Source organism: Chiroxiphia lanceolata, chromosome 11, assembly GCF_009829145.1.
Source record: "Chiroxiphia lanceolata isolate bChiLan1 chromosome 11, bChiLan1.pri, whole genome shotgun sequence".
Taxonomy (NCBI): Eukaryota; Metazoa; Chordata; class Aves; order Passeriformes; family Pipridae; genus Chiroxiphia; species Chiroxiphia lanceolata.
Window position 1 is genome coordinate 17,153,729 of NC_045647.1, and position 19,383 is coordinate 17,173,111.

Genomic DNA, 19,383 nt, shown 5'->3' on the forward strand with positions numbered 1-19,383 from the left:
AATTCTGCCCCTGTATTTAAGAATATACAATATTAAAGAGGTCTTCTGATAAGAAAGGTTAAGAGATAGCAGGTATTTTGGGTAGTTTATGATATTGGCTGACATTAACTGGAGGAGGAAAAGGGTTGGACTGGCTCATAGAAGGGACACAAGCTGTGAAGGGCCCCACTTTACAGGCAAGGTTATTTAACGTGCTGTAATAATGAAAACTGTTCCCAGTGACCTTGATGAAAATGAAATTGTGTATTTTGAACAAGTAACTAGGAAATGCTTCACACAAGCTTATTCTTGTGGAATGTGCTGGAGGAACAGCTGCCATGAGTCTGGGGGTGCTTCAGTGTAACAACAGACAAAACGATCCTCCTAAGATACTCTTCTTTATGTTCAACAAATTCAAGTTGTAGCATTTTACAAATTACTAGGCTGACATTTATGTCTTTTTCTACCCTTTCCAGGGTACCTTTCCTAATTTTTCCCCCTCTTTTTCTGCAGGCAATATGAAACAGTTGTTCCACTTGAAGATTCTGTAGTGACTGAGGTGACAGCAACGCTGCAGGAATGGGCCGTGCTCTGGAAACAGCTCTATGTGGTAAGAACAGTGCTCTTAGCTGTGCATCTCAGATGCATTTCAGTCCATCAGGAAACCACCAGAATCAATATAAGGATTACTGGATTCACTGTGCTAGTGAGGGTTTGCTAACTGCAGAATCACACGTGATCATCACATTCGGTGAATCATGTGACGTTCACATGGGCTGCATTGGAAATTTCAGTGGTTCTGAAATTCTGCCTTTAGATCTGAAAGCTTTATTGTTTAAAGTGTCATTAAATATGTAAGAAATAATATAATGGTGTAGTTCTGTAAGTCCCATCAAAGACTTCAAAGAATTATTCAGCACGGTTTGTAAGTATCTGTTTTAGTGTCTAAAGTCTGAAAGGGGAAGAACTGGCTGTGGAGGGTTTCATACAATTGTTCCTCCATATATTAAAATTAAACACTAAGATAAGTGTATTGAGCTTTATACACATCTATTTTATGTAATTTTCAATTGTTGACACATAATGTCGCCTACTTCTGCTTTCATCCTTGCTCTTGTCTTACATTTTAATGGCCAATCCCATAAAACAGCAGATAGAAAACTTGCACATTTGAAGATATTATTGTTCCTGGTTTTTGTTTTCTCTTTTTAGCTTAGTAATTGCAAGCCCTAACTGTAGGATTAGGATCAAGAACTGTAGGTGGTACAAGCCTGAATTTCCTTTCACTCCTTACCTTAGAGAAATACCTCTACATAGAGCTGCAGCAGCTTTGTTTCCTCACGTAAACCTGAAGTGACAGGAGTTGGATATCCAGGAAATAAATCCAGGGAAGATCCGATTGGATGAGTCTGGTGTATCTCCAGCATAACCAGCTGGTCTGTACTTCCTTCAAAAAGCAGTCAACTCTTAAAAAATTACTTTTGCTTTTGTTGCTCTCAGTTCTTCTGTGGGGATCTTATGTCCCTGAAGGCATTTTCTTGGAAAGTAACATCTGATCTAACGGATCACACATTTCTGTACCACCCTTTACACTGGTACTCCTCCTTTTTCCATTTCAAATACGTGATCTTTTCTGTTTTCTTCCTCTAACAATTTTCCCCTCTCCCCAGTGTCAGCTGAAGATGACAACAATAATACTGGCAATGATATTGAATTGGAGAAGGGGGAATCATTTTACCTACAAATGAGTTACACTTCCTTTCTACTAATGCATTTCTTCTTTATTGTTAACACTAGTTCCTCGAGGGGAAGGAGGGAGAAAGCTCTACTGTAAACTTTCATTTGGTGGTTTTTCTTTCTGGGACCGCTTTGTATTTTAGCTCATTATATTTCTTATAACATTGCACAAAACATTATTGTATTCTTAAATAACAGGGGAAAGAATTTACTGTCTCCTTTACTGTCAAGGAGACATCTGCTCCATGACATGAAGAAATTGGCAGAGCTTCTGAGTTGAAAATGCTTTTGTTTTCTGGTGTGAGGTTTTGTCCCCCAAAAGTTAAAAAAAAAAAAATGATAATTTTCTAATATAGAAATAATCACAGAATTGTTTAGATTGGATGGGACTTCTTGAGATCATCAGCTACCTTCTCGAGTAGGGTCAGCTAGACCAGAGTGGCAGGACTGCACCAGTGAGGTTTGGAGTTCCATGTGAATGGAGATTCCACAACTTCCCTGGGCCAAATGTCAGTGTTTGACCAAGTTCAGTGATTTCTTCTGCTCAAGGCCACTGATGCAGTAGCACAGCCTTTCTCATGTAAAGAACAACCTACCCCCTTGTTAAGGGGATAAAAGACATTTGTCCCTTTTATATGGGCTGTAAATGGGAAGCCTGAGGACATGCCCCAAGGTGCATAAGTGGCTGTGGCAGAGCCTGGGTTAGGCTTTTGTAATTACTCTTCAGGCTGGAAGCTGTGCTGTAAGGCCACATCTTAAAACATATTAAGGGACTAAATGGAAATACTTGCTATGTTGTTGGATCAGCACCAGCAGAAGTTTTTACTATTCTCAAACTGTAATGAGAATCCTCTAAGAAATGTAATTAATGTTATTTATCATGCTGCTGTGCCTGGTCAGCTTTGTCAGAAAGTTTCTTATTGTAGGGCAGGTTCAAACTCTGGTTGTTCCACAGATGATTTCAGTAGGTCAGTGCCTGTAAGGGGTACCAGCAGTGCTGTCAAACAGCGTGTGCAGCATCTCTCAGCATCTCTGAATGGGCTGAAGTGTTCATCTCGTGCTTTTTGATGAACTGCTTACCTGGATTATGGTTTGAAAGACCCAAGTTTGTTTCAATTAAAAATTCCAATCAGTTGCCTTAGTTGTATTGCTGAGATACATTGTAAGGTTTGTATTTGTGCTGCAGTTAAACAATAGGAACTGGGATGTAATACCCAGCAAGCCTGGAGTGATTAAAACACTGCCTGGAGAGGGATTCTGTGTTGTTCCAAGATAAGGTAGCTCAGCTGACAGAAAATTGGAGGGAGGAGAACAGTGAGAAATGGAAGGGTAAAGTGAATCACAGCTTTGAGACAGTTGTAGAAAATTAGTTGGTGTAAAATGTTGGGAATCTTCCTCCTTTCCTCCTGTCCACAGAGAGCCTGTGCTGGTACCAGGAATAAACTGTGTGTGGGGAAGCTCAGATGGGTTTGAGTTATGGGGGTTGTGCAGCAATATTAGTTTAGATGTCTGTGAAGCAGATATTAGAAAGATCAGCCTGAGTTTACTGTACTACACAGGGCTGTGATAGTCTTGTAATTTTTGCTATCAAGGTGAAAGCACAGTGATGGTCTGGGAGAAAAAGGCATTTGTCTGAAATGAGTTCACAGAGAAAGGGCTGTGCCTGAAATGAATTTGAAATGGAAAGATGTGTGTTGTGTTCTTTGCTTTACTGTAGTGTCACATTATGGTCTGAGTAGTTGCATTCTGATCATATAACCCTTTAAATGCTAATAAAACAAGTATTTTGAAAATGGCAGAGGTTTTTCTTAAATTGGAAAGGAATACAAATAATACTGATATCAAAGATACCAGATTTTGTTATTTTTTTAATATTTGTTGTTTATTTGTTATTTGGGGTTTTTTTCCTAATGCTAACCTTGTCAGAAATTCTAGACCTACATAAAAATAATCTTTTGGGGTTTTTTGCAATCGAGCAATCAGAAATAGAACTTAAATATTTAATATTTTTAAAGGAGTAAAGATGGTATGACTTCTGTTGTTCTGGGGACAGACTTCTTAGGAGTGCCTGTAGCAGTAGGACAAGGGGTTATGGTTTTAAACTAGAAAAGAGGGGAGATTCAGACTAGATACAAGGAAGAAAACTTCTACACTTGAGTTGGTGAGGCCCTGGCACAGGTTGCCCAGAGAAGCTGTGGCTCTCCCATCCCTGGTAGTGTCCAAGGCCAGGCTGGACAGGTCTAGTGGCAGGTGTCCCCTCCCATGGCAGGGGGATTGGACTGGATGACCTTTAGAGGTCCCTTCCAACCCAGGCTGTTTGTGATTCTAGGAAAAGAGCACGTTTTTCCCATATTTGAATATGGAGTCCATGTGCAGGTCCAGTGTCATGACACTGGAAAATGAAAAGCAGTTCTGATCTGCCTGTGGCCAGGCTTCTAAGATGAGCACTGAAACAATAACTCCTTTCTGTCAAAAAAGGCCACTCTTCTATTTAACCTTCTTGGTTTGGCTTTCCCTACTTGCACTGCCACTGTGCAGATGGTGAGGAGGGAGTTCACAGGATCTGAGTGTTCAAAACCTGTGCTGTGTCACCACATTATACTGAGTTGCTCAGGCTGTGGGTAGAGTTTCTGGTAAGCACAGCTGACCAGATGTTTGTGTCAACACTTCCTCATGTGTTTGTGACTGTGTGTCTGTCAGTGACTGTACAGACCCCGTACCTCGTGTTATTGTTTTGCCTGCCTCTAATACTCTGCATCGTTCTTTAGATTAATTTGGACAAGATAACTATGTCACTTTGTGGGAAGCCTAAGAAATGCAAAAGAAGGTTCTGTTTATTGTTTCCCAGTACTGAAAAGCAATAAGCAAAGGATGCCAGTGATTCCCTTCCCCAGTACTGTACTTAATTTGGAGTGGAGAAGGAAAGGAAAGAAAAGTAAGATTACTAGTGTACCACTATAAGCAGCTGAGCCTGCTCTTGTGATTACTCCAAAGAGACAAAGAAGAGAGAGCAGAAAAGCAAGAACAAACCTTAAGGAGACTTATGTAGGCCCAGAGGTGGATAAAGACGCAAAATTGCATTGGTTACAGTGAAATGTGTGTGCTCAACTCTCGTGTAGTTCCCCAGACCAGTGTATTGACTTCTGTTGAGACAGCAAAATAGTACCAGTAAGGTTGTTAACTTTCTCTCTTACCCTGTGTGTGTTGATAAGATTTGTTATTTTTATACTACTTCTAAATAAAGGATCTGCAAGTTCCCTGTAAGCTTTTGTTAATTAGGTCAAACAAGACTCCTGTGAGTTGTTAAGTCAGCTAAAGAGATCACTGAAACTCGCTGCTGGTGCACAGGAGCTATTTTAACTGTCAGAGAAATTCCTCAGAGTTTCGGATGTGATGGGAGGACTATTTCTGTTGAGAGATCAGATGACTGTGGAGAGACCAAACATAATTGCCCAACTTAGAATTTGGTCAGATCAATAATGTTAATTTGCTACTTTTATGCAAAGGGGAGCGAGGGACGTGTGGAGTGACTTCTCTTCTAGTTTCAGGAGTTAGACCTAATGGTGTTGGGAATAGATGGAATTTTTGCCAGCTCAGTGTGAAAACAATTTCCCATTGGCTGCTTTTCAATTTCCTGAGGGATCCTATAAAGGAATAGAGGGGGTAACAGGACTTAGGGCAATTGCAGGTGTGTGATTTGAGTGTTTTAGGGTGTCCCTAAAATCGAAGCCCTGAAAGTTAAAGCTCATCTTGAGAAATGCCATTCACTGAGTCACTCAGGTGGTTTACTCTTGTAGTGAGTATTTTGAGACATTTTTATTTAGTGAGATGCCTTTTACTCCATATCTGACGAAACATGATGGATTTCTAAAATATGTAGACAGAGAAAAGTGTGGTATGATCTAAAATTGATATGCTGCATCTGAGGTCTGCAGCAGAAGGTCTCCCTTGAAGGAACAGAATTCCTTCAAGTCAAGGCTGAGCAGATTTCCTACACACTTACAGTTCTGTGCAAGCAAACTCCTGGAAAGATGAAGTATTTGTACCGAGACATATGTACAGAAATAGTATTGCACATCCACGTGGCCTTCTTTCCTTTTTCAAGGTTACCTGCAAATAGAAAACTCCTTTAGGGTGGTTGTTCAGGTTTGTGAAAGAGACATTTTAAAAGAATCTGAAGAGCTTGTCTGGCCCCAGTTGACACTGAGAGACTCAGAGTTATCACTTTACAAGACAGGACTGTGGATAATAATGTTCAGCAGTATTATGGATATTTTTATATCTTTCTGTGTTTGGAGTGAAGGATGAACCTTCATGGAGTGGCCAGAACTCGGACAGGAGTTTGAGGCAGCTGATAGTCTTGTTAAGTGCTGCCCAAAATATAAGGGAAACTAAGAGTAAACAATTCCCCTTTCAGTACCATCTACTTCAGTTTCTGAAAGGGAAGAGTGCCCTGAGAAATCATCTGATTGCTTAGCAACAGAATTTGAGGCTTTTAGCAGATTTGTTATTTGAATACTAGAAAATACTTGAAGATTTTTCTTGATTGGGTTGTGAGGGGTGTGTGCAGAATGATTTGCACAGTGATGAACACTTCACTTCAGTGCATAAGGTGGATATCTTTATAATTTGGTATGTTTAGTCATGGAAGGGGAAGCTGGAGGTAAATCATGGAATATCCTAGGTTGGAGGGGACTGTGAAAAATCATCTGGTCCAACCTTTTGTCAGAAAGGGGTCCTACATGAGGCTATCTAGCACCTTGTCCTAATCCAGTGAAGGGTTGTTCTTATTGTAAAACATTTCTTTCTTACGTTGAGGCAAAAACTCTCCTGGTGCAACTCACACCCATTACCCCTTGTCTCCTCCATGTGTCTCCTGTGGACAGGAGCCTTCATCCTCTCTGGGAGGATGTGCTGGTACTGGAATACTGTGATGACGTCCCCCTGAGCTGCCTCCTCCAGGGAGAAAAGACCCAGCTCCTTTTGTCTTTCCTCACAGGGCAGGACCTGCAGCCCCTCGATCCTCTTCGTGTCCCTCCCTTGGACCTGCTCCAGTCTGTCCCATCTGTTTTTGAATTGTTGGGAGCAGGATAAAGATCACAGTATAAAAGTGTCACAGTGTGATTTGTGTCTGCTCATTATCTCAGACAAGTAGAAATTTTCATGAGTAAAATCTTAGAATTTTATGCTGCTTAGAGATGTTGTCTGTGGTAGGTTGAGTCGAAGCCCTTCTCGTGCTTTGTCAGATTGAGACTTGCATTTACAGAAATTTATTAGCTCTGGTTTCTTGGAGGTCTTTAGTGGATGTCATGACCTCTCTCTACATTCTTCCTTGGTTAGAACAGCCCTCATGTAGAAAATACACTTAATATTTATTAGGTCACTGCCATAAAATACTATTTATTTCAGTACATTTTCCCTTAACACTGACTTCCTGAAGTTCAGTTCAAGTGCTTCATATTTTAAGGTTATAATGGGTTGCCACAGTTATTATTTTTCCCTTCCCTAATTTGAAGAGATTTAATGCAGTCAGTCTCTCACAGTGATTTGTGCAAGTGTGAGAGCTTTAAGGAATAAAAGTAGGCATAAGTTTTTAGGACAGTAAAATAAGATTAGTTTGTAAGCAATCTTATACCATTAAAATCTGAAAAATTATGATAATTGATTTGAAAGTTACTTTCCTTTGAAGACCCCAGAACTTTATGGCTACTTTATTGGGTTTAAGGAACAATATACAAGGAGCAATATATGCAGTACCTTTCATTTACTGCCACATACAGATTTATGGTATCATTTAAGATTATTAGGATCAGCTAGACAGTTTTATGTATTTTCAAACAAACTAAAGGTTGACTATAGAACAAAAACTACAGAGTATTAATCAAACTGTCTGGGAGGAATATATGTTTTGAGTTACCATGGAGATGGATAGATTTTTAATAGATTTTAAAAGTAGAGGCAGAATTAAATGTAAGTCACCTTCTGGTGTCCTTGGCAAGTCCTACTGTCACAAACTACATGCAGGGTGTTTTTATAATCTTGCTTTGTAGAAAAATGTTATTTAGTCATTGATATGGGAGATCATAATATGCTATTTTATTTTGGTAAATAGAACTGAGTATTTGTCTTACTGCTAGTGACATTTATAGCACATTGTGTGGAGATTTGGAGGGGTTTTTTGGAGATTAAATTTTTGAAGTATTAGCTAGTTTGTACTTAACAAGGAGCTCTTTCCTTTTAGAACAGTCTTTGATGTACTGTGTGCTGCAAACAGTGTCACAGCACACATGTAAAGCACATGTGGGAAATTAACACATGAGGATTTTATTGAATGCTGGTTTAAGGCTAGTTGGGAACTGACAACCAGCAAGGAAACAAAATCTACTCTGGGAAAACCAGTGGCTGACCTGTAGATGATTGCAAACTGTTTCTTCTGTACTGTAAACACACTGAACACTGAATTATGTGAGATCAGGGAAAGAAGCTTTTAATCCAAAAATCCAAACAGGAGTTTCTTCATCTGCCACTGGAGAGACTCACCTGAGTTGTTCCAAATCTGGTGTTGTTACAGAACTGCATTTGAAATAGAGGCAAATGGTGGCGTGGTTTGATTTGAGTTTTCCAAAGCTGTATTTTGAGGAAACATGGCAGTTTGTTTTGGTTTGGACTTGTTTTGTTTTTAAAGAACAGAAAATTAAGAGGGGGGAGAAAAAGGGCTCGAGGAGCCTGGCAATCTGGCTTTTTGGAGTGAGGGAACAAGTTTGTGTGTGTGGATAGAGCTTAGGAGGGAAAAGGCTGATCATCCCTAGTGGGTATTTATTGGAACTAAAACGACAGTTTGGATTTCATTTCATAGAAGACAGTTCTTTTTTTTTTTAGTAGAAAAGCAAAGAACATCTGTCCTTTTGGCAGCCTGGATGGCACTGTTGTCCATGTGGTATCAAGAAGTGTCCTTCAGTCTTCCCCTGATCTATGTTCTTACTGTGGCTTCTATCCTTAAGACATAGAGAGGAAAAGGTAACTGCACATATAATAATGATAATTATTAATAATGATTGTAATTTTAATATATATGTAACAAAATTATATGTGTTTTCTGAGGGCAGTAGGTAAGAAAGTTTCTCTGGTGGGAGGGGTAGAAAAATCAGAACTGGTGTCTGCACAAGTGGAGTAAATCCTTGTGACTGGAGTGACAGAGAACACTGTGGCTGCAGCAGTGGACAGCCAGCACTTGGCCTGCCTAATTTGATTACTCTGCATTGTTGCATTTGGCTGGAGAGGAGGCAATGGTTGATTTTTGTGTCTGTCTAAACAGGAATAAAAATGCATCTTAATTTAAAAACTCAGCGATAAGTCTGGCAGATGGATGGATACCCAATTTTACATGAGGTATTAAAGTGAAATTATAACATTTCAGATTATTAAAGACCTGTTTCTTCTTTCTTGTTTTGACTTCCAGCTGTGTGAGTGTGGGTATAATGTAGGGATTACTGGTAAATAAAAACTGTTCTAAAGGAATAAGCAGGGTTGCAAAGGCAGTGGTAAGGAAAATCTGAGCAGCTGTTCATTAGCTGGTCAAAATAAAGAGAGGTTCTCATGTGGTCATGCAATCAAAAACTATTGTAAAGTGCAGATACAGGAGCCAGAGCTAATTTCAGTTATTGTTTATGCTCATTTTCTTGAGTGCTTGACTTTCTTTTTGAGCAATTTTCTCTTAACAGGTTTTTTGTGACTGCTGGAATGAAAAGGGGGAAAATGAATAGAAATTGTATCTTAAGAAGCTGCTCACATAATTTCTTAAGTTGTTGTTGTTACATCTTAGTTTTGAACTAATAGCGATTATGGCCTTTGAAGAAGTGTGTTCTCCTTTCATAAATTCTTTGTTTGTTTTCTAAAGTATTATTGTTTAATAGAAGTTATCATGCTGTGTGTTAGACATAAAGATTGCTTAAAATAGAAGGAATACAAAGGAAGAAAAATAAAGAAATTGGGTGAGGTTTCTGTGAGAGAACTGGAATTCAGCTTCTCCTTTTTTTTTTTTTGTGTTCATCTTCCTGTGAATTTCATGGTGGTTTTGTTTAATTTTGAATTTAGAAGCAGAGCCTTGTGCTAGCTGGTTGTTCATAGGTGCACCTTTGGATTTAGTCATAAATGTTGGTTAATAGAAAAAAATACTTATTGCTAAGTTTGATTTCAAAGTCTGTAGTTACTATCACTGCTGTCACTCTACTGTTCAGTGAGAGCTTCTTCAGGTAACAAAGATACTCTGTGATTGTATGTTTACCCCTGCAAATAGCATATTGCTTTTGAGGGAAAAAAATAAATCTATCAGGTGATCTGAGGAGTTAACTCCAAAAGATAAATGTATTTAGGGCACCCCAACAGCTTGTAAAACAAATACTCATTTCTTTTTTACTGCCCGTGCTCAGTGCTACTCATAGGTCAAGATCCAGGGTGTTCAGATGAGATCCAATAGGTACTACACAAAAAAGCACTGCAGAAATAATGGAAAGCATAAATCATGTGTAGGATTATATTATTTTCTGATAATAGCCCTGATATACTTGTACCTCTTTGTTAGTGGGCTCTGGTTGATGTTGCTGCAACACAAACCCCTGCTGGCAGTGCCAAGGGCACGGCAGGGGCTGAAGGTGCCCGAGCAGTGCCCAGCCAAGCACTGCATCTCATTCCACTGCTGATGGAAGTGCTGTTTCAGCTCCACCCTTTTGCTCAAAGTCTTCTCCTCAGCAGTTGAGGTTGTGTATGTGTGACTTGGCACAAAGCTTCCTGGGCTAATAGAACTATATTAATTCTTTCTTTTCACTGTGTTTTGCTGAGCTGGGTGTGAATTTTGCAGCATCCCAGAGCTGGAAGGATTTCTCATAAATCTGGAAGATGCTGAGCCCCAAGTTCTCTGTCTGAAGTGTGTGTTTGTGTCAGTGAAATGACATAGTCTGAGTTCAAAGACCTTTACAGAGCTGGGGAAATAGTGATGTCCTTTATGTTCTGTGCAGTTCAAGGGTTGGCTGTTTGATCTGAATTAACTTACACTTTATGAAGCAGATTTCAGTTTATTCTTTCCGATATGTCCTTGGAGTTGACGGGGAATTTGGGAATGCTCTGTAGTGTGTGCAGGAGCAGGCATTTGGAAATGGAGCTGAGCCTGCATCCTGTCACACGGAGAGGAGACTCGGTGCCTCTCTGGACTTCCCACACTGATGTGAGCTGGCTGCTGAGAGAGGCAGTTTGTCTCCTCCTGTCTCCTGCCCTGTGACCATTCCCACCCCAGCCCTTCAGGAAGCAGGGAGTGGTGTGGGCAGTGTGGGCATGGAGGAGCCACGTGTCCCTGGGCACTCACTGGGCGGCTCTCGGGGAGTCTGAGCTTCCCTTGTGTTTGATCCAGTGCCCTTTGATAGAACCATTCCACTGATGTTTACCAGAGATGCAGGTTTATAATTATTATAGTACTGTCTTTATTTGATTTGAGAATGGTGCTTTAAAGTTTGTTTTATGAATTAGCTTAAGCTCAGTTTACTGTGTACAGGTGAATATACAGGTGCTAAAGTCCTGTTAGTGATCCCCATGCTGTCACATTTCCACATCTTCTATTACTGACAGCACTCAATAATATTTTCTTTTCAGTCAGGGTAGGCCATTAAAGGATTGAAGTCAGTAATTTTAATTTGGGAGTCCATCTGTGTCTTTCTCTGTGGTTTTTCCCAATAGCCTCAGAAGTTGAGGTAATAGTAAATAAAGTCTGTCTGTTCTCTGTGTGGCCTGGCAGGCTCAACCCCCTTGCAGAGTGCAGACTGCACTGAGTTACCAGTTTTAAGGGGTAAGGTAGTAACATTTCTGGTGTCAGAATTTTTTATTTTGACCTGAATAGCTCAAGTTTGATTTGAAGTGCACGGGGCAGTTCCCTTCCCCAGGGAGATAAAGTGCTGCTTGTAAGAGCTGTTACTGATACTGTCAAATAGACTTGGTATTTTCTCATTACAGGGACATGCTTGGAAACCTGCTTAGGTAGGATTTAATGAACTTCTAAAATGTAGCATAGGTCAGTGGCTCATAATACTTACTGAAAGAAAGTTAACTTATTTTCTGGGTAAACAGGGAAAGAGCAGCAGCAGAGGTTTCTTTTTAATCTTTCTGACCGTGTGTTCACTAATGAAAAGGAAGCTGTAAAGAAACAGGTGTGTGGCAGGTTTTCATGATAAAGTTAATGGAGTTAATGAAATTACTGTGAATAACATTAATTATGGAATAGTTGGCAGAATGGAAGAGAGGGAAGGGGAAAGTAGGGTCTTACCCACTGTGGGTTTTTTTGTAACAACCAAATTATTGGATATAGGTATTACTAGTATCTTAATTTCATTTAAATGTATGTGGTGATGGAAAATTTAAATCTTGGAAGTTACTGGGCATGTGCTGGATCCTTAGAGAGGTGCAGTATATCTTTAATATTTCAAAAATATAATTAAAAAAAAGAAACTAATGTCACTTTGAATAGGGAGGTGCATCTTACGTAACCCTGTGCTTTTTTAGAAGACATCAAACCCTGTCATCTTTCCCCTGCTCAGAAAGGCCTGTGCAGTGTGGCAGCTCCGTTCAGAACTGGCACAGCACTGTGCTCTGGAGACCAGCCCTGAGCCTGTCAGAACTCATATCAATTATTCAATGGGCCTCAGATGTTAAACAAACAAAACCCCCGCCCTAAACACTGGGAAACTTTGATTTCTACTTTTATACAGGGAGCTCAGCTACTCCATTTCTTCCATCTAACTCTTCTTCCATCATCTGTCCCTTTTTGTCTCATTCCTTTTCAGGATCCCACTCTGAGCTTCTCTTTAACTCTTCATCTCCCTTTCCCTGGTTCCCTGCCAGTTACTTCCCAGTCAATCCCACTCATGCATGTTCTGGTCTTAATTTTGAGGAAACCTTATGTTTTCTTCTGTTTCTTGAATTTCATTGGGTACTTCTTGCTTTCCTGAATTACTGAATTGCTTTTGTTTAATTGTTACTCAAACTGTTACAAAGAGGGACGAGTAGAATTAGTGTTGACTTCAATTCTCCTGCAATTAAAAAACCCTCTGGACGCTTCATTTAGCTGCCAAGAAGTGACATGCAGAGATGTCTCAGCTATTGCTGGAAGAGGCACTAAGGACAGTGAAATGTGGATCTGCAGCTGCCTTTCAAAAGAGGAAAATATTGTGACCAACCCAGTGCTAAGAAAATACAAACCAAATGATAAGTTTTCTGCCAGTTTTTGTCTGGCCCTCGTGTCACAGAACGGAAGCAGAGTGGCAGTTTGTTTTTGGGGAATGAGCAGCATCACTGACAAGTTTGGAGTCAGGAGGATGATTTTAATGAGCCAGTGAGGCTTGTTGTTGGATTTTGGTGTCATATTCTGAAGTAGCTGCTGAGTGTTCTGTCTCGGATGTGACAATAATTGCCAGGCACGGCAGCTCTCACTGTGATACTGGTGCTGTCATCTTGTAAATCTACATTAGAAACACATCTAAATGCAAGTATTCTATTTAACAGTTATTCTGTTAACAGCACAGTATTCTAGAAGGAACATGATTGTGATTTGATATTTCTCTTGAAACTACTGCATTTCTGTGTTAGATACAGAATGGCAGTTTTAAAATAGTTGCAGGAAGAGGAAAAACAGACATTGTGTGCTTTCCTTATTTTAGAATTCTCCTGTGTGAAGAAATCTAAAATAAATATTTTCTAGTTGTCACTTCTGTTTATCCTAGAAAAGCCATACCCTGTTTTAAGATACATTTTTTTAACATCTTTAACACATTCCACTACAATCTTCCAAGGGTTTGTTGGTTTTTGTTTGTTTGTTTGTTTTGTCAGTAGATCTGGGAAATGCATAACTAGCTCTTGGGCTTTGCCAAAAAAAGCCAGAATTTTCTTACACGTGGACAGTAAGCTGAAACATTTATACTTTGTGCTTTAAATTGACACATTCTGTGACTTTCTGATGCAAACAGTGGTACTATTTCAGTTGCTTTTTGAGAAGATTATTGTGCAGTGATACTACCATATTTCCAATGGGGTTCTTCTATTTTATTAGAGGAAATCAGAAAGCTATACCTTATGGATCACCTTTTTTAGAGGTCCTGGCCCGATCCTTCTGATGAGGTGAATAATCCAAACAATAACCTTTCCTTTCCTGCTTTCTTCTACCCCTCTACTCTGTTGTGTTGAATCTCTTTAACAGTTCTAAATTAACAAAAAGATAATTTTCTTGGACATAAGTGGCTGTGTAGAGGGAAGAAATGTGATTTTACGGCTCCTGCTGTAGAAAGGACTGCAGTGCAACTTCATCCATATTGTGAAGCAAAAGGTAATTCAGACAGGAATTTCTGGTGGATTAAACTGGCTGTGCTGCCACAGTGTTGTGCTTCAATGTGATAACTAAGTGGTTACCAATAAATAGAGTTTTCTTATTATTGATAATCTAATGGCAGGGTTATTATATCAGTTACTGCTAACTCTTCTTGTGGAACTTGATTATTGCTGTGCCTGTTATCTCTGTCATAGAGTTTTGGCTTGAAAAGCAGACCAGAACCAGGCAAAGGATATCCTTATGGCTCACAGGGAGCTTCACTGCTGTGTCTTCAGCTTTATGTGCACGGAATCATGGAATCCCATAGACTGGAAGGAACTTCTGGGGGTCTCCAGTACAACCTCCTCCCCAAAGGAGAACCTGTAAGGGTTGGTGGTTGAGGATCTTATTTGAATATTTGAGAAGATGCTACAACCTCTCTTGGAAAAACTCTGTTCTAGATTTTGACCACTCACAAGGGAAAAATATTTTCCTTTGATCTAGCTGGAATTTCCAGTGTCTGTTGTTATTATTTCTATTCTGATGGATCTCACAGAAGAATCTGGATCCATCTTTTCTAAATAGTCCCTTCTGGCAGTTGTACACAGCAAGTAAGGGCTCCAGATGTCTCATGACTACTGAATAGAGGGGAAGAATTGCCTCCCCTGCCCTCTTGGTGATGCAGCCTCTAGTCTTTGCTGCAAGAGCAGCACTGCTGGCTCCTCTTCAGCTTCCTTGCAAGGTTGTCTTCCATAAAGCTGCTGCCTGCCCTTTTTGTGTAAGGTTGTTCTAGCCCAGATGAGGAGAACTTTGTATTTGCCTTGGAATAACTTTGTGAAGTCCGTGTTGGTCTGATTTTCCAGCCTGTTGAGGAAGCTCCTCTGATCAGCCCCCAGTGTGGTGACAGCTCCCCCGAGCTTGATACCATCTGCAAAGTGCCCAAAACTGCACCCAGTTCCCATATCCAAATTGTTAATTAGGATGTTGGCACACTGAGGGCCACGAGGAACCAGCCACGGGTTGATCCATGAGCTGTTGATGATGCTTTTTGGGCCTGGCGGTCCACCCACATTTCCATCCAAATTTCCACCCAAATTTCACAATCCATTTATCCAGGCCCTGTCTCATTAACATGGCTTGTAGTGTGTGTGTTAGATGTCCCTTGGCTGTCCCTGGCCAATCATCTTTTCTGACCTCAAATCTTAAAGCTCCACACTCAAGTTTCCCTGTCTGAGTCCTCACCTTCTCTTCTGAAGTTGTCAGCTGTGTCAGAGACAGAAATCATGCACATCCTTAAATCTGATTGCAAGTTGCATTGTTCATATTAACAATAGATGTAGAACTTCTGCAGACATTAACTAATCCTCCCTTGATACTCTGATTAAAGAAATTACCAGTGCAGAATTAAATATATAGCATTTACTAAATGGTTTAAAAGCAGATGAATTGATAACGAAGCTGTGGAAAATGGAGAATTTTTGTTCATTGCTGCTTCTTGTAATAGGACCTGCAGGGATCTGTTCTGGTTTGTTTGTTATTCACTAGTCTCATAATAGGACTCAAAAAAAAATTGGTGCAGTCACATAAAAATTGCTGATGATGCAGAAAGAGAAAATTAAATAATGATTAGTTCAGAACCTGGATAGCTTTTGTCAGATATTTGGCTTCTTTAAGCAGCATCTACTCTAATACATCCAAATATAGAAAGGCCCCACAGATGGTGTTTGTGTCCTGAGGTGCAGGGATGCTTCACGTGATGAAACATTATTGTGGCAAACCAACTGAACATCAGCCCTGATTTTGAGAGCTAAGAGGATAAGAAGTCTTGCCTTTATAGACAGGGGGGTGTCTGGGGGGCAGAGGAGGAGAACAATTGAAAATTTATCTGTATTGATTGCTGGGCAATTGCTCCTGGTTCTGCAGTGTCCTCTTCAGAATGGATGGGGAACAGCCAGGAAGGTTCAGAGGTGACGACAGCAAGGAGTCGTAGGAGGGGGAGCCTGGAATGGGAGGAGAGGACCTAGAGTGGATCTTCAGGTTACTTAATCCACCTGACTCCTTTACAGCAGGTTCATTTCCAACTATGATATTTTCAACATGTGCTTGTGTTGCCTGTTTAAAAAAAAAAAAAAAAGAATTGTCTGCAACAATGGATGTTTTGCAACCTCTCAGAAATTCAGTACTTTTGGTGTGTATGGTACAGACTTTTTTTCTAAAGACTACACTAAATCTGCCTTACTGCTTGTTATTTCTTATCCTGCTCACCATGAAAAAAGATAAGAGCTTATTCCATTTCTTTCTTGCAAGTTTTGGTTTAAATTATTTTCCTAATTCTTGTCATTTCTAGGCTGAAAAGTCAGAGTCAAACCCAATCTTTAAAATATATCATGTCTTCTGGATGTTCTCATTATTGCTTGAAAGAAGTACCTGTTTATCCACACCTTCCCAATGTATAATAGATAAAAATAGATAAATAGATAAATAAATAAATAAAAGTGGGCATAATGTTGCAGCAGAAGCCTGACAAATAGAGAATGAAGAAATCACTTTGTACATTTGTGCAGACAAACTGCAGAATCTGAGTGAGGAGTCAGGCTCTTTATGACTTATAAATGGATACATGGAGGAGGGTTTCAGGTACATGATTGATAATTAAGGTAATCTGTCAACAGTCTGTCACTTCTGTCAAAAAAAAAATAGAACAAAGCCCAGTATTTGCAAACCAAAGCCATGCAAATTTGGAATAGAAATGAAGCCACTTTTTAATAATTAGGGTAATTAGCAATAAATTAATCATGGAAAGCAGTTGTTTCTTTATTACTGATATCTTTAAAACAAGACTGGATTGTATTTTAAGTGATTTGTTGCCACATTATCATAGAGGAAGTATGTTGCAGCAATCTGTGAGCTGGTTTCTATGGCATGTGCCCTGCAGGAAGTCAGACTAGATAATCACAATAATCCTTTATAGTCTTGGAATTGATGAATCTTTAAATCTGTTTAGTCAGGACCAGCTGTGTTGAAAAACAGCATTACTAAAATACAAAAAAATGTGCTAACAAGTAGTGGATGTGCTGCACTGATGTGTTCTATATTCTTTCAGGCAAGAGGATTGTGTGCAAAAGGCTGATGGTTTTTTAGGAGTCTTTCTCTAGTGATGCCTTTCAGAGATGATATGCTAATTCTTGTACCCCTTTAAACATATTCTTTGTGGCTTTTGATGACTTATCTCCTTGGTGAGGACATGCTTTCAGCTATTTATATATAAACTGTGGAAAAGATTGACATTCAATACTTTTTTTTTTTGGCTTACTTACGTTTCAAACGCTGTAGAGAACAGCAGATATTTTGGATATCTGTGAGTGGGAGATCAGAAATGGTTCAGTTGTTGTGTAAAGGTGTAAGGGTGAGTCAGGAGCCACTTCTTTTGCTTTAGACACGCCTGGTGTGGCAGTTAAACATCAGCTGTGTGCCGGAGGGCTCTGCCCTGCCAGATGGGCTGGGTTACAGGCAAGAAATGATGCTGACATAGTGCTTGACTGTCATTTATTAACTCCAGTTTTTAACTGTTGTCCCTGTGTAGTGATATTTTTTTTTTCCTTTCCCTTTGGCTTTTGTCTGTGGAGCATCCTGAGCCCTGGTGAAAACACCAAACTTCTGCCTCAGAAGGTGACCCTGTTTAAAATGGATGAAAAAAGCTCAGTAGCTACCTACACTTGCACGCTAGCAGGAAGGCTTTGATATGGCTTTTTAGTATAATGAGATGCCCAGGGTAGGAAAACATGGTTTTGTTCTGATATTTTGGGATCTTTGAAATCTCTGGTTTTAACAGCTGCCAGCCATAGGTCCGTTGCAAATATTTGCACTGTTGTTGTCACATACATGGAACAAACAGTTTTAAATTGAAGAGGCTGAAATCAATTCTTTATCCTGGGAGTTGTACCTGGTTTGTTTTAGCTTTTTATTTGCAGTTCTGCCTCTCATCTCTTAACTATTTTGCTTTTTTATTTACCAAAATCTTGAATATTTTATAGAACAAGTAAAAGCAAGTACTTGAAAACAGGCTTTATTTATAATTTACATCCTATTTGCTGCATTCTGCTTTCCTTTTTTTGTGCTTTTTGTTGAACTGCTAAACTATAATCTATGTTTTCAGTCCCACAGTATTATGGGGTGGCCATCAGCTCAGTGCCAGAGTTTAAAGTTACTGAGCCTCACAAGTTCTTTCATAGGGTGAAGTAGCTTAGCTTGCATTTGAGTCAGTTATTATTTTACCAGTATTTTCCCTGGGGCCATGTGTGGAGCTGCATTTATTGTCAAGGCAGAAGAAATTACTTGTTTATATAAGTCTTACTTTGATGGATCAGACTCTTCTTAACAAAATTTCTGGCTGTTCTGAAACCCAAACCATCTTGTCAGAGTATCTGAGTCGATCAAACACTGCCATTTGTTATGAGCTGTCTGGAGGCATCATCCCTAAGCCATGGAGATCTCTGCACCTCAGCAGGGCCACCTGCAAGGTCCAGAAATGTCCATATAGGCAGAGTTCCCAAATAAAATGACTTGTGCCCTCATGAGCTTTGTGTCCATGACCTGCAGCTCAGACAGAGGCTCCATCAGACTGTGCTGGTCATTGCCATAACTCGTGTCCTTTGGATCTTCCTCTTTAGGAAAGATTTTGCTCATCAGGTAGGAACACTAAAACCCAGACCTGAACACATAAGAGAGAGGACACTTAGTGAGTAGTAACAGCTGCTGTTTCAGGTGTGTGGATCCCATGACCTGCCCTTTATTTCTGCTCTCCAGAGTAGGAGCATCATAAATGGTTTGCAGAAACAAGAGCTGTGGCTCCTGCATTTTTTTTCCTTTTTTTTTTATAATAGTGGTGGGAGGCATATATCATGTCTGAGACACAAAAGAGCATTACTGTTAAAAACGTTGATACATCAACATGAGTTTGCATAAATTGAAATAACTTAAAGAGCCATAAAGAATCATTGCTCTGAGTAATGAGAAAATCCTTTTCATTTTCTCACAATTTTATATTTTGTATCTGGTGTGTGAATAAAAATAATTGCATTATAATGTACAACAGAAACAGAAAATTTTGAAACCTGAAGATGTTTAAGTTAGAAGATAATTTGGGTGATCAGCTTACCTCCCAAAAAACGCTGATCTTACAAGTAAAGTGGACATAATTTCAGTTCATCTTGGTCTTAATCTGAGAAAACAGTTGTGTTGTTTCCTAAGCTCTGCCAAGTTATTATTTTATCCAGACAAAGTGAAGGCTTCCAGGAAGGATCAGAGTTCTGCTAAACAGGCGT

The 19,383-nt window shown here is 39.7% G+C and overlaps 1 protein-coding gene across 10 annotated transcripts in view; it reads left to right on the plus strand.

Annotated features, from left to right (window-relative positions):
- The window catches only part of DOCK3 (dedicator of cytokinesis 3), a 192,389-nt gene that overhangs the window by 33,144 nt on the left and 139,862 nt on the right, over positions 1 to 19,383 (plus strand). For all 10 annotated transcript variants that reach the window (XM_032699099.1, XM_032699096.1, XM_032699100.1 and 7 more), the window contains exon 5: positions 493 to 589. In XM_032699099.1, the coding sequence (XP_032554990.1) occupies positions 493 to 589 (97 nt within the window). The remainder of the gene's footprint in view (positions 1 to 492; positions 590 to 19,383) is intronic.